This window comes from Sciurus vulgaris (assembly GCF_902686455.1).
Source record: "Sciurus vulgaris genome assembly, chromosome: 14".
Classification (NCBI taxonomy): Eukaryota; Metazoa; Chordata; class Mammalia; order Rodentia; family Sciuridae; genus Sciurus; species Sciurus vulgaris.
Window position 1 is genome coordinate 25,365,852 of NC_136475.1, and position 15,906 is coordinate 25,381,757.

A 15,906-nucleotide genomic window follows, 5' to 3' on the forward strand; every position below is an offset into this window, starting at 1 on the left:
AATAAGGTTATATTTTTTTTTCCAGAAATTACACTCTCTGGCCATTTGTAGCACAGTGTGGGGCTATGTAAAAGCCGGGGACGTGAATATGGGCATCTTACACTCTGGAGAGAATGGTCCACAAAGGTTCCACTTGGATCCCAAACCATTCACGTTTCCCAGTGCCAGCCCTGCTCTTTCCCATGCCATGTCCCATTTCCTCCGACTGCCCCACCATCACCTTGAAGGACCAGAGTAAGAAAACAGGCACCAGCCCACAGAAAACACTCTGGCTCATCCTGGAAAGCATAGACTCCTGGGTCTTTATTTTCAAAGCTGACTGCATGGTTTCCTTTGGCGCAACCGGCATGTGGCAGCATTTGCTCTGGACGCCTCCCCCAACCCCGCCCGTGGCCTTGCTGTGGCCTTCCGCCAGCTGCCTTTTTTTCTGGTTCACATGAGCGACTTGCCCTTTGCGTGTGTTGCTGTGTGTCCCCTCCAGGGCAGTTGTGTTTTAAGACTCATTTCCAACACAGGATGAAAACTTTGCCCCTGTTATGGGAAAGGAAACTTTTAGGAGCAAACCGAGCTTCTTGCCGAAGGGGCCCTTCCTTCAGTCCTTGAAATCTCACTCATCCTGTGCTGTGGCCAACCCTGAATGGACAATGTAAGACAAAGACTTTCCCTCTGATGTTTGCTGTAGGACTGTTGGGGCAATACAGCAGTGGTCGCAGAAATAAGATGACCAGCACCTTAAGACTGTCAACAGCAAAGTAAGCAGTGCTGTTAGAAGACTAACAGGGTATCTTTGGATTTCAGAGAACAGATCCGTCAAGGCCTAGAAGAACTCCAGAAGGTTCTGCCAGGAGGAGACACTTATATGCATGAAGGATTTGAAAGGGTAATTTTAAGACCGTTTTTAACCTCAAATATAAAGTGTGATGTTGAAATATCAACATAGGAATGACTGGTGAAATAAAGCACATATCTTAGAGGGATCGAATAACACCCAATGGCAAGATGAGGCAATTTTTCTCCCTATAAGCTTGGACACTGGTAACTATATCCCGAATTAAGGAAATGAATTTCCTTCTTTCTTCACTAAGACTGATGAAGGCCTTGTTAACTAACGATAGATGTCACTCATGACTCATGCCACATCCAAGTCCCCTAATTCCTAAAGGGATCTTAGTTGGATGGCAGCATTAGTGATTGAGAGAGAATTTCAGTGCCTTCAACTTTAAGTGATGTTAAAGCCTTTCTTTATCTCAAGCAAATGGGTATTATGGTAGGGATTTTCTTGCTGTCTAGCTGTGCTAGACTCTGAGAAGTCAAGACATTGATCCATGATCACAATTCCATCTCTTAAGAGTTAGAGTAACTTTACTTGGATATTATCCATTGATATCTGAATGAGACCTGGGTGAATTACACAAAGAATCAAGACTGGACCCTGGCTGCATAGCCAACACTACAGCCTATTACACATCATGGTTTTTGTAGTGACGAATAGTAATTGTATGTCTGATAACTTGTTCATGTGTTTTTCAGGCCAGTGAGCAGATTTATTATGAAAACAGTCAAGGTAAGACTGTGGTATAAATTACCACTAAGAAATATTTAACATTTTTCTGTGTTTCTGAAAAAAATGTCTTAGTAATTTTTTCATGTTTCAAAAGACTTGTATGATATTGTCTATAATCCTTGGACACATACTTCATTACCAAAAAAGAATGCATAGAAAAATGATACATACCAGATCAAATTCTACTGTCCTGGTGGTACCAATAGAGTTACATAAAAGTAATTAAGATCCCATTATGACCACAGTCTGTAATTCTTATGAATGATTTTGCATATTGAGTTCATTAAAGTAGTAAATGCTTGAATGGGTTAGCAAAGTCTTGGATTTTTATGTCAAATCTTGTTCCCTTGTCCTTCTCTGAGCTCCAGGCCTCTTCATTACTGTGATTGAATATATTACGATCAAGATGCTAGTTTGGTTTAAACATTTTTTTCATTTAATGATGAAAAATGCATAAAATATACTTAGTAGAGTGTCTAGCAATAGAAATATTGATAAAATTTGTTATCATTTTAGCTATTATATCTACAGTATCTTTCAGGGGTATGCTTTATCTCAAGCAAATCTCTTTAAAAAGAATCAGTATTATAGTAGGGATTTTCCTGCTAGGCCTGTAGAAATATCCACTTCCTGTTTGACTTTAAACTGCAAGAAATAGAAGGCACCCAGAATCAACACCAAAACTTGCTAATGTAAGTCAACAATGAGCATTGTTACTAGAAGTCTAAATAACAAAATTCTAGTAAGTTTTGCCCACTGCCATAACACTTTCTGTCAGCCTGTAAATCATGATGCCTATTACTTTTTGCCAAACTGTGTTCAGGGGATGGTATATGTGGTCAACTACAGCATGTGAGAGGGACCAGTAAAGCCCAGTGGGAGAGGCCTGGGTGACAGTCACGTGTGCTGCTAGCAAAAAGTAATCACCCGTGGCTCACTGGAGCTGTTACCAGCTATTGAGTCAGTGACCATTTCTGAACATTTGTAGAGATGGGACTGAGAAACCAGAAGCCAAATTTATTCCTCCTTGAGGCTATCCTGATGAAGCATTCTCCAACCTGGAATTGCTTCCAGGCCCAAAAGAGAGGCTGGTGGTTCTCACAATATTGACTTCTGGGTAGTTCAGATTATAAGAGATCAAATCCCAGGGCTGAGAGGGGGTTTCCAAGGAGGCAGGATGACTGAGTACCCCTGTGTTGTTTCGAGCAGGGTACAGGACAGCAAGCGTCATCATTGCTTTGACTGATGGGGAACTCCATGAAGATCTCTTTTTCTATTCAGAGAGGGAGGTAAGTAATGGCCCCGCCTGTGTCCAAACACATACCTGGGGGCAGGGAGGTACCTCGGTGGTAGAGCATGTGCTTACCATGCGCAAGGCGCTGGGTTCAATCTGCAGCACCCCAATAAAATAAACAAAATCTAGAAATCTTGAAACGGCTTCTCTCTGAAGTGTGCTACACTCTTTGAAATGAGCCTCTTTACTCAGGCAAAGCGATAGATGCTCCCTGTAAAACCTCTGAATGAAATAGTTTCAGATGTAAAAACAATCATAATAATTCATTTTTTTACAGTGAATTTTTATGTCTTTCACATGGTGAATGTTTTTCCCCTTTCAAAATTTTGCATATTGCTTTGTGCTTTGAGGGATAAAAAATATCTATTGTGCCTTTATTCGAGACATTGTATTGCTTTAGCAGTTTTGACATAACCCTATATTATTTTACTAAAATAAGAGGAAGAGAAAGAACTGCTCAAAATATGTAAGAGCCAGTCTTGTCTAAAGGTGCTAACCTTTGAGATTATCACTCCAAGAGCCAAATTTAAACAGCAATCGGTGACAAAGTTCATTGTAATCTCTCCGTCTGTATTTCTCTTTTCCCTTTGATGTCTTCTCAAAATATTCCTCAAAGCAAGTGAAGGAATTCTCTAAATGAAGCTTCCAGATGACTTAAAAAAGAGGTTTACTCGGGAATTGTAGTTATATTTACACTTAGGAAATGCTTTTCACTCATGTTCTGGATTTGAACTGTATACGAAGGAATCACGTTAGCTGTGGGAATGAACTGAAGCCTCATTAGTGACACAGGCCAGGGTAGAAAGGAACACAGGTGGGGAAAAGGTAGTGAGGGCGGGAGATGCCGGGTCTGGAGAGGATTTTGTTGTAGCATTATGCTCGCCTCAAGCCCTTGACTACAACTGAGTTCAATTTTAGCTCCCCTGCCAGTGTGAAGTATCTATTCGTTCACTCACTCAGAGCTTGGCATGTGCTGGGCTGTCGTCTAGACAAGAGAGACATGGGTGAGCAAGATGCTGTTGCTGCCCTCATGGGTCTCACAGTGCAATAATGTTTGGCTTCATTAGCTCCCTCCTCCGGCTGGAACAGAGGATGGCTCAGCATGGGGAGAGACTCAAGCTCATGTGACAGACACCCCTACGTATTTGGGAAATGATACATTTCTATATTCTAAGGTCAAAATATGTGATCGGAATGCAAAATGGCTTATTTGGGCACTAAATAACAGCCAAATAAAGTAAAAACCCTCATAAGGGAAGAACTGAAAATAAAATAAATAATGAGTGTCCGTGGCTTAAAATAGGGGTTAGTAGAAAAGAATTTTAGGTATGGTACATACAGACTTGGAAAAATATTTGGAATGCCAATGCCAATAGAAGAAAACTTTACAAAAGAGATAAAACTCAAGATACAAAGAAATTAAACTTTCCCATTGTTGATAATTCTATGGAAAACCCAGCTAGAGGAGAGCAGAGTTGTTGCACATAAGGTTGGTACTAGACTAAGTCTAAACATTTATTGTATCCGTAAAGCCACCACCAATGTTTCTAACATGAATTTTAAAAAGAGATGTTTCTATTGCTTCTAGAATTCAGTGTTAGATACAAATAGGTTGGCGTATCGGGGTAGGGAGGGATAACACAAATCAACATGCACATATTGAGCACTTACTATATGCTCACTATTGATTACTTGCTGAGCACCTACTGTATAGGCCAAGGATTTCCAAGTTTTGTTTTCTGTTGTGAAACATGGGAGAAGCTGGAAATCAAATATTGGAGCCTTTAATAAATCAAATATTAAAGTCAAGCCTAAACCCCAATGTTATTTATTATGTTTCCCTTTCAATGATTGATTAGTGAGAGGACAACATAATAAATTGGGTTTACTTTCCAAATATGGACTTACTATTAAACCAATTTATTCCATTGAAATAAAAAAAGCCTTATTCACAGGGGATGCTGATGTATGTGGCATCTACATTGATCAAGGCCTTATAGAATAAGCTCTGCTTTTTTTTTAATATTATCTCGTTTAATCCCCAAACCACTTTTCAAAGTAAAGTCAACCATCCAACTCAGGTATATCTGGTTCCAAATATGACATTCTCTTGTGATACTATGTTGCCATTACAAAGAAATATGTTTCCATAAAAATCCATTAGAGGCATGGAAAGGTGCTCATATGCCAGGATTTTGAATATGACTTATCTTAGCCAGCAGTTTCCCTTTCCTCCTCTTGCCTTTCAAAGTCCTTCTCAAGACTCCACTTCAGAGATCTTTCCCAGCACTTCCCATTGGAGCCATCACCCCCCACCCCTGTCTACTGTGCATTAAGTTAGAATGTGATCTCTAGTGTAGTACCTGGCACATAGTAGGTGCTCAATAAATTCCTAACTGTTGTAGCTAGTCTGATGAATCCAAGAGAAGTAGGCTTGCTGCTGCTTCTCTTTCTAATGCCCTTTGTTTCCCTGCCCAGGCTAACAGATCCCGAGATCTGGGTGCAATTGTTTACTGTGTTGGTGTCAAAGATTTCAATGAAACACAGGTATGTTCGTGAATCTCTAACATGTACTCAGTATAGAGGGTGCATCAGCAGGATAGATACGCCTTAGGTTATTTTTCCACAAATGCTAAGCAGGAAGGATTTATTGGATGTGTAAAGAATGTGAAATCATTTTTTGAGGTCTTCAACATGACCCATTTAAGCAGCGTCTTTCCTGGTTGACATCGGAGTAAGCATTACACTGCCAAGGTGTCAAAACAGATCTGAATTAACTTGAAAACCTTTTTTTAGAACATTTAAAATAACAACCATTTTTTTTGCTATAAAAAATACAATGCATTGTCAATACAAAAATAGAAATAATTGGATCAGCAGGCCCAAAGGTGTGCACAAGTACACACAAGTAAATCATGAAAACTCGCTAATGACTGAAATAAATGTGCCTCACACATAGTTCCTAATTTCTTTTTGTTATAATGGCATAAGAAAATGCCTATGATTGTTCAGTAAATTAAACAGGATTGCAAAGAATAAAATAGTAAATGCCTACTTTTAGAATAAATTTGTATTTGCACTGAAAAGGTATGAAAAGTTATATATGGATATATGTAATTGTTAATAAAGATAGATACAGATAGAAAAATATAGATACACATAGAAGGATTATGAGTAATGTTTACTTTCTTTTTATAACTCTCTTGGTTTTTCCCAAGTTTTCACAATGAATACATGTTACTTTTTGCAATCAGTAAAAAAATAAATAAATAAGAGCTATTTTTAAAACCATGCACACCAGCACTGACTCTGACTGGGGCACTCCCCAAACTACACAAAGATGGGGGTTGATAAAGCTCTCAGATCAACTTCTCCTTGCCTTCCGCCCTCTGCCTCATAAAGCAAGAGTAGTTAAAGCAATTGGCCATTCCTTTGTGAGCAGTTTGAGTGAAATTTTGGGGTCCACATTTATTGATCTAACCCAACACCAAAGCCTGAATTTCTTTTCAAAGTTGCTCTGCAAGGAAACTTGAGTCTGTTTGATTCAAATAAAGTTGCCAACAGGAATTTGGGTGAATGGGAGAAAAATGAGCCAATGGCATGTCCCCAAGTACATAAATATATCAACCCAGGCCAAATGTTCATCCATCTGGACAATCTTACCTCTGCTCCCAAAGAGAAAAGTACTAAAACAAATGTAAAGACTGGAGCTGCCCCTCAGGTCTGCTCCAGAAGGATCACTGGTAAGCACATTACTGCCAAAGGCTCTTCAGAAACGCCCATGACCCTGCTGGGGCCCTTACATTCCTCTGGGTTCTAGAAATAAGTGGGGCCCCTAAACCCAATAGCTTCCCTAAATTCTCCACATGCTCCCCTGACATGGCTCCGTGTGATTCATGTTCTCTGTGTTCTCAGCTGGCCCGCATTGCAGACAGTAAGGATCACGTGTTTCCAGTGAATGACGGCTTCCAGGCACTGCAGGGCATCATACACTCCGTGAGTAGGGCTCTTCCTCTGAGGTGGACATGCCGGCACTTTCCATCCCCAATCTGCAACAGATACCCCTGTCCCCTCTTTCTGAGGCTGGTGTTTTTCTGCTTGAGAGCATGTTCCTCCATGTGATCTTTGGGTCTGCCAAGTCCCAAGTCTCCCTTTGGTTTTTCGTGCATGCTTCTTTTCATTCTCCTGTGCCCATTCTACTCTAAAATGGAATACTAAAGATTGAAGAGGTCCCTACCCAAAAGTTTGGCAGTGAGCAAACTTTACGCAGCCTCTCACCTGTCCTACTGGACAGACTATTGGTTAGCACTTGACTGACCTCAGCTTTCCCAGCCGTGACTGAACACAAGCTGGATCTAATGGTTAGCCAAGGTTGAGAACCCCTGCATTAGACCTCTCATGGGGCTTCAGTGTTGTCCGGAGTCTGCACAGTCACCAGCCCTCCTTCACACACATATGGTATTCTGTAGCCCTTCTCCTGGAGGATGAGCAGGATACTGGATCCAAGAGCCTCTCTTCTCCACCTTCCACGCACAGGTCAGGCCCTTGGTCCAGCTGGAATATTAGATGCCGCTGATTTTCACAGCCTCCGCTGGCAGGCCAGTGTGTACCTGTAATGCTGCACCTGTAATGAGGTTTAGAGTGCTATAGCCTATACCTTTAGTTTGTGACCAGACTGGTATACTAATTATCAGAGGAAGCTCACCAGGCTCCAGACTTGGGCTTCAGGATGCAAATTTAGAGCTCAGAGGAGCACCGTCCTCCTAAGATGTCCTAAGGGCATCTTGATCTCGGGGTTATTAGATGGGCCCTAAGGATCTGCCAGCTCCCCCAGAGCAACCTCAGATGTCTCCAGCATTGCCTGCCTCCAAGGATTGCTAGGAGCTTCAGCAGAGTGGACAGCAAATCAAGAAGAAAGGATTTGGGAGCTGGTCAGTCCAGAGTTTCAATGCTGACCCAAGCACTCACCACTTACAGATCCTTGGATACTTGTTTTTTTATTTGTAAAAAGGGGCTGATGATTAAACTTACATCATAGTCTTGTTGGAGGATTTTAAGGATATTGGTGACATACCTAGTATTTCTCCATGCATATAATAGGTACTCAAGGTACAGTAATCATTTTTTTTCTCCCATTTTCCATCCCCATCAAAGCTTTCTTGAATGTGCATAAAAATCACATGAGAATCAATACCAATCCCTGGACCCTATTCCCAGAAGATTCTATTGCAGTCAGCGGAGGTCGATCCAAGAAATCTGCATATTTAAATCTCATTTTTAAAGAATAAGTGCACCAAGTGTACTTTTAGAACTCTGATTATGTGACCATAAGTTTTCAAAACTGAAAAGTAATCCCATTTCAGATTGGAAATTCTCACCTTAAATGTGTACAAATGATGGTTTTCTTATTGAAGATGTATTTGTTGGCGAGGAGCAAAAGCCCAAACTACCTTAGCCAAAAAGTGTAAATTATTCAAAGGATAGAAAAGAATCAGACCCAATATGGGTCCAGTTATGTGTCTTGCTCCAAATAATTTACAGGATCACTGTAGCACACTTGGTTATAAGCACCAAGAACTACAATACATATAAAAGAACAATCCAACAATGCAAAATATGATTGACAGCAGGACTTGGGGGCTGACCATGAGTCCTCTAGAAGCTCAGAGGTGGATTATTTTGGTGAGAATCTTCATGAGAAAGTACCTAGCTCACTGAAAGCTCAGCAGGGGGTCGGTGGGTGGCACCAGAGGAGATGGCAGGACCTTTCTCTTTCCCAGACACTGGAAAAGAGCTGGGAGTCTTTAGGAGATAATAGTGATAATACCTGACTGCTTATGGGAAAGTTTCAGAAATAATGGAAAATAAATCTGGACATTGATTGGATTGGAGCAAATTTACAAAAGCCTTGAAAGGGTTTTACTTTGACCTATAGGCAGTGGGTGGTATCACTGAAACATCTTTAAAATTTTATTTTTTATTTCCAATTTACATGTAACAGTTTTACTTATTTACGGGATACAGTGTGGTATTTTCTACACATATATAACATGTACAGATCAAATCAGGATAATTTGCATTTCTACCTCCAATTCATTTTTTCATGTCTGGAGTCTTTGAGTGCCTTTCTTCTAGTCCTTCACAAAGTAACTGGTACATTTGAAACACGCAACAAGTGGATTTAAGGAGAATATTATTGGCAGTGTCTGTTTACATAGGCAGGAGATTGGCCACAACAGCAGCAGTATCGGGAAGTGACATAGACCTACCTTCAGATGACAGGGATACATCGTTTTATACATCTCTTTATCTCTTTGAAGTTTCTTATGGGCCATGTGCCTAACGTTCAAGAGCTGGTTCCTACAAAAATAATCAGAATCTTTTTATCTGCATAAATCAGTGTTGTCCTTGAATATTTTAGCTTAATAGCTCACTCATGTTCAACGTGAGCCCGGATGTTTGTAAAAATCCCCTCATTCCCAAACAGAAATAACTCCAAGGATGTGTTAGAAGCTGAGTGCAAGAGTGTCCCAGAAAGGGAAGAAAAATAATTTGAGACTTCAGTCTCTGAACATTTAGCTGAATGATAACATTCTTGCAAGCGTTTATCTGGGAGTTAGACTAGTGGTTTTGATCCTCGCGGTACTTGCAACCCATGTTTATGGCAGTCGTTAGTTGGTTTGCTTGGACAGAGAAACAGGGACAGGAACAGCGGGGCTCATCTTTCTCAAGTCAGACAGAAATAATTATTGCCTAAAAGCAGGCTAAACTATTTTTAAGAAGTAGGTTCATTTCCCCTTCTGGATACCGAAAAGAAAGCCCTCATTTTTTCCCATCTGAAGCATCTATTCCAGCTTGTTTCCATGGACGTTGTTTTGTGGCTGGTAATTTTCTCATAATAAAATAGGACTGGGCTTAATTATTCAAAATAAGATCGCAGAGGAGCTTCTAATATGCTCAAACTGTTCACGAAGTTTTCTGCCCACAGAGATTGTATTTTCAAACCTCAAATGAAGATGCAGGGATGAATATTCATATACCATCACAGACTCATTGATAACCTTCCTGGCTATCCAGTTACAACTCAGTCAGGTAGAGGCCCTTCCCGTGGAGCTTACGATCTGATGGGAGAGACATAAAAACAACTAAATAAATGTATAAAATTACAATTGTGATAAATGGTATAAAAGAGTATTTTGAGAATATTCAAACGAAGCCAGGCTCGTTTGAAGGGATAAACCAAAGGATGAAACAGAGCCATCCATCAGAAGAGCATAGCTACGATGTTCTTGTCAGAACACCGTCCTCAGACGGTGCAAAAGAGTGAAAGAGGAATATCAAAGGTGGAGAATGACAGAAGATGAAGTGAAAAAGCAGATGGAACTAGAGGCCATGGAACTGACTTTAAGAACAGCTGGGACTTACAGCCAGATGCAGAATCTGACAATAGAGCAATCGTGGCTGCAGTCGAGGCTCAGGAAATCTAGACACTGTAGCATCTTGTCCATGTCCCCTGCGCATGATGAGCACCCAAGCACTCAGAATCCGTAGACACCAGGTCTGTGCCTGTGTGAAGAGACACCACTGACTTACTGAGCATCTTTCTCCACTGGCTCCTCAGCTTGGATCTCCCCAGCCACTCCCAGGAGAAAGATTTATATCCCCATCGTACAGGTGAGGAAACTGAGCTGCAGGAAGCTTGGATAAACCTCCTTGTCTGCCCACACATAGTGGCTGAGTGGAGAATTTGAACCCAGGTCTGGCTCCAGAGATCCTGCCCCCTCTGATGTTCAGCTGTGCATTTCTGAGGAAATGGGAAGTCACCACTGGATCACCAGGAGCTGATTATCCAGGGATGGTCATCCAGGTGGATAAACTCAAGTCTCCTAATGCTTTAAATCTGGTGCCTTCTTGGTCTTTCACAGTTTCTTAATCCTCTCTCCTCTAAGGCAGAAGTACATCGATGTCAGCTTTATAGAATGGGTTATTTTTCAAAGTGCTGTTGATTGTTTTCCACTTTAATCTCTCACTGATGGAAGACAGAGAAAAGGCAGAAGGAAACCAAAATTTTACTTGGAGATCAAGAATTCACCCTTTATCCCACTTACTACTATTCCATTTATAAAACTCACCATTACCCTGAGGTAAATATCTTTATCCACATTGTATAGGTGAAGAAACTAAAGCCAGAAAACCCATCCAAGAGCACAGAGCTCTACAGGGGAGAGCAGAGAGGGAACCCAGTTCCATGACCCCAGAGCCCATGCTTTCTCCTGCCTCTGTTTCCTTACAAAGGTAAAAAAATAATAATAAAACCCACCAGTTAGTGAGTGGCAGGCAGCATGCAAATCATTTTACATAATCATCAGATTCTCACAAGCACCAATTGCTGTTGTTATAAAGTAGATACTATAAGTTCAAAGAGATTGACTCACTTTTTCAGGTTCACCCAGCACAGTGAGTCATGACCCAGAATAGACCAGGTCTGTCTCTAATGATGGGAGAGACCACACAGCTCTACTGAATAATGTGGGTAGGCCAGGAAGCAGCTCCATTTCAAAGAGGAAGACACAGAGACCCAGAAATGTGAAATGGCTTGACACAATTCAGAGTCCCCCAGCAGAGGCAGGACCAGAATCCCTGCGGCCTGGTCTGGGTGCATGGTGGGTGGGTAGGGAGCTCTTTGCCTTTTGCTGCTGGTAGAAAGCACCTCCAAAAATCTCGACTACTGTTCACCGGATGAAGTTCCATCATCATGAGAAGGTGACAATTTGACAATTAGACTCAGACTTTGCAGACATTCAGGCCAGGCATTTCTCCTAAGCTATTATTTCTATTCAGTGAATGAAAATGTCCCAATGTAATAAAAATTCCCATAGCCCGAAAAGGCTACAAAGATCATGGAGGGGCACGTTCAGACAGAAAGGAACACCTTCCCTCCCACACATGCACAGGACTCTACCTCTTATGAGCTTTTGCAGAATAGATTAATAAAATTTTAAGGAAAAATGTGGATGGTTGGAAGCTCATAGCCCTATAAGCCATAAAGCTATAAAGGAAGAAGCTATTTCTTTGCCTTTTGTGGCTTCTTCAGGGAATTTCCACTGACCACAACTGGTGAATTTAGCACCAACCCTTATATGAAAATATGAGGCAAAGGTTCCAGTGTCTTTGTCTCTTTTTTAAAGTGCTGTGGGCAGTGAAACAGGAATCTGCATGAAAGCTGGGTGCAGATAACACTGAAATGGGTTGGCAGCTTTGAATCCCTACACTTGACCCGATTACCATGATGCCTTCTCTCAGCTGTCCCACTTTGTGTGCAGTTGAGGGCAGTGCCTGGAACCGGGATCATGGAGAACCCAGCTGCTGGTACCAAGCCATGTCCACCTAGAGGACTTTCCTGCCCTATTTAATCCTGGTTTGGCTTCCTATTAATAAAAGGGTGAGTCAGCATGTAGAGCTTTCTGCATGTTTGATCTACAATCAACAGCTAGCATTGAGCAAACACAACAGCGTCTGCAAGAATTTTTGCAAGCTTTGGCATAAACATCCTTATTATCAGGAAATCTGTAAGATCATCAAAACTGAGGAGAAGTCTGGTCCATGGTATATATAATTTTTTTTTTTTAATAAAAACTTGATCCTGTGCTGATTTCTCCCTTTCACTGGTGGGAAGGTTAGAAGGAATGTACCCACCAAATTCTGGCCCAGGCCCTAGAAAAACTGTGACGAAAGGCAAAGTCTGTCTGCCAGCCTTGCCTCCCACCAGACCTTCCAAGACCCCACCAGGCACTGATAAGAGTTTCTTTCCAATCAAAATCCATGTCACATTCCCAAGATGTGTCTGAATATGGAACTGGTGCTCTTTGCAGGATTAGCAGACAGGAGGCAGGCACATTTGGCGGTGGCAGCCCTTCTCTTAAATCAGGTTAATCTGTCATTGGTGGAAATCCCCTGCCCCTTTGCCACATCCTGATCCTGTCTCAAGGCCTGTCTCACCCCCAGGGCACTGCTCAGAGTCTCCTCCAGGGACCCTGCCCTGGTCTCTCCTCCACCACCTACTCTTGATGCCTTGAACCTCAGTAGCATCCATCCTCGGAGTCACTTGCTTGACACTTGGATCACTGCCATGCCATACACCGTTCCCTGCAGACAGATGCTAAATGGTGCAATTGCAGAGTCTGCCCATGTTTCATATTTCCGGCACTGTGCTTGGCATGTTTATTAATTATAAAGCAGCCCAGAGAACTGCATGGTATTCGTGACCCATGGAAGACCTACCCTGCATAACAGATGGGCAGTTCAGTGGCTCTGTTTCTTGTAAAAATCCCCTCAGTCCTTCCCCCACTCTCTCTTCCAAGATTGCATCTAGAAAAGATGGCATTCGGGACTCGATTCACATTGCCAGGCCTGGATACAAAACATAATAGAATCAATTGTAGTTTCTGTAGCGGGGCAGAAAAATCTTAAAAAGAAAGAAAGAAAAAAAAAAGTCGTTTGCCTCAGCAGTCATTAATTAGACTCAGACTTTGCAGATGCTTGGGCCAGGCACTTCTCCTAAGCTATTGTTTCTATTCAGCTTATTAAAAGCCCCATGGGGCTGGGGAGATAGCTCAGTTGGTAGAGTGCTTGTGCTATAAGCACAAGGCCCTGGGTTCGATCCCCAGCACCCCAAAAAAAAAAAAAAAAAAAAGCCCCAGAGTAATACAAATTCCCATAGCTTGACAGAGGTCCAAAGATGTGAGGCCCAAAGATGCAGAGGGGGCCTATCCCACTCCTCTGCAGCTCCTCCTCAGACTAGGAATCTGATAAGCACCATTGTAAAAGCAGCAGCAGCATTTTAGAATAAAATCAGCTCCAAGGAAGGACCTCCACTTCACCAGCACAAGTTCCACAAGCTCATCTTACTAATAAACCACGTTTTGGAGTTCACAGCTATCTGAGCTTTCCTTCTGAAAATAGGAAAGAAAAAATAGTTTAGAGGGAAAAAGAAGAATTTCCTCAGTTTCAAAAAGCTTGTTTGTCCTTCACTTCTCCAGACTCATTGGGTGTGAAACTAAGAGAGAAGAACAGCCCTTGTTTAAGCGAGTTGGAGCACCCTTCCTCAGCAAAAACTTCTGCACGTTTTGAGAAAAAAGCTTTGTTTTAAAATCCTGTAACCTTGACCAATGTGCTTTGTGCATGTAAGCGTCTTTATTTGGTATAATGACCCCAGCATACATAAAAGCATGTATGAATCCCAGAGAGATGTGTGTGGTAATTTTCGATTTCTATTTTAGAGTCAGATTCCGTAGAACTGACATGAACTTAGGATAATGGCCATTGTTAACAATAGAGGTGGAGTGGAATTTGAAGCGCAGAGTGGAATTTAATTAGGAAAAGTGAATATGTCTTTTTTTAACATTTTACTAATAAATTATAGATTAAATTGTTCCAAAATTCACTGGAGCAACATTGAGAATCTTGAATGTATAGAGGAGCCACTTGTATGTCCCACGCTACGTGGATGTTTCTAAAAGCAGTGATCCCCAGGCTAATCCAACGTGCTTTCTGCCATTGGCTATGATAGTACATGTGGACTTTCTGGGGAGCCTGGGCCCCACCCACCTAACACAGACTTCTACATTTTTTTCTCAAGTAAAGGGGTCAAGGCCTTTTACAAAGCAGGCCTACCTAGACCTTCAGGGGAATGATACCCTTACCATAGTTGTTGAAGAGATTAACCATTGAAGAAATGGAGGAAATGAAGCAGTCCTCCCACGAAGGCAGTTCTCCAAAGTGACTGCACTTAACATGAAGAGCCAGTCCCTACAGGATGCAGACTACGGCCTTGCATTCAGATTACCTTCTGATTCTACTTCCAAGACAAAAAAGGGAAGCTAATACATAATGTGCTATAATGCCAGTTTATAAAGCCCTGAAGAACGTGTGCCATTTATTCATTTATTTACCCATAAATAGTCATTTAATGCCTACCTGTGCCCAGTTAGGCGTTGTAGATATAGCAATGGGTAAAAACAAATCCAGTCCTTGCCCGGTAGAGTTCACAGTCTACAAAGACAACAACCAAACAATCAAAAGCAAATATATGATTATAAACTATGATAAATCCTCTGACGGATGGTAGTTTGTACTAAATTGTGGGCAGGCATGGGGATATACGGCACTGGTCAGAGTACCAGGACTTAGTGGCAGAGTTTACATTGAATTAGTAGCACCCCAGAGATAGCAGGACAGAAAAGAGCTGCTAGGATTTTAGTCTTAAGAGAACTCAACAGATGCAACCTGCCAACAGATAGCTAACCATCCTCAAACCAGCCTGCTTCAAGCTCCAGACATCTTAAAACTGGAATGTTCCTCTCACAGTAAGACACCAAGGAACATCCTCCAAAAGACTTTCTGCAGACATGTGAAAGCAAAGGTCCCCAATACTATGAATGAATAAAGATGGTCCATTATGAACCACACCACAACGGAACCGGCCAAGTAAGGACCGATTGTTCATAGGGAAAAGAGGCAGAGTAATTTTAAAGGACATGTCCATCAAAAGGAAGAAGATTCCTAATAACTGTGCGAAAATTCACTGTTCTTTAAGGATTCTTGATAAATCTCTGCATAAACTGAGAACTTTATGACAAAGGACATTAGATTTTTAGACTCCAAAGAAAACAAATTCTATAATACAACCTGGACTGGTCCACAATGGATTTCACTTAAATATATTAAACAGCTCTTAGAACTTTGCAAAGACCTTTTCCATCTGCTGCCTCTCTTGCTCCCCCAATAATTCAATGAGGTTGGTGAAAGTAACCCTACCAGTAACAACACATTGAGTTTAGTTCTTTATGGATTTAAACCTGCTTTGTCATCTATTTTCTTATTGAAATCTATCCAGAAGTTGGCAGGAAAATAGCATTAACATTGATTCAGTTTGTTTCCACTATATGATTAAGCACAAGGCCAACAGCAAGTGATGAGATAGAAACATATGTGAACTGCAGTTCCTGTCTAAGGGTCCTAGCAGCAGTGGTAACTAATGACACACAGC

General features: G+C 41.5%; 1 protein-coding gene across 1 annotated transcript in view; it reads left to right on the forward strand.

The window, feature by feature from the left end:
• The first annotated feature begins 610 nt into the window (after positions 1-610).
• ANTXR1 (ANTXR cell adhesion molecule 1) overlaps positions 611-15,906 on the forward strand; it is a 168,923-nt gene continuing 153,627 nt past the window's right edge. The window contains 5 exon segments of the mRNA XM_079110856.1: positions 611-880; positions 1,531-1,564; positions 2,774-2,853; positions 5,337-5,405; positions 6,774-6,854. Coding sequence (XP_078966982.1) covers positions 860-880; positions 1,531-1,564; positions 2,774-2,853; positions 5,337-5,405; positions 6,774-6,854 — 285 coding nt within the window. The 5' untranslated portion in view covers positions 611-859.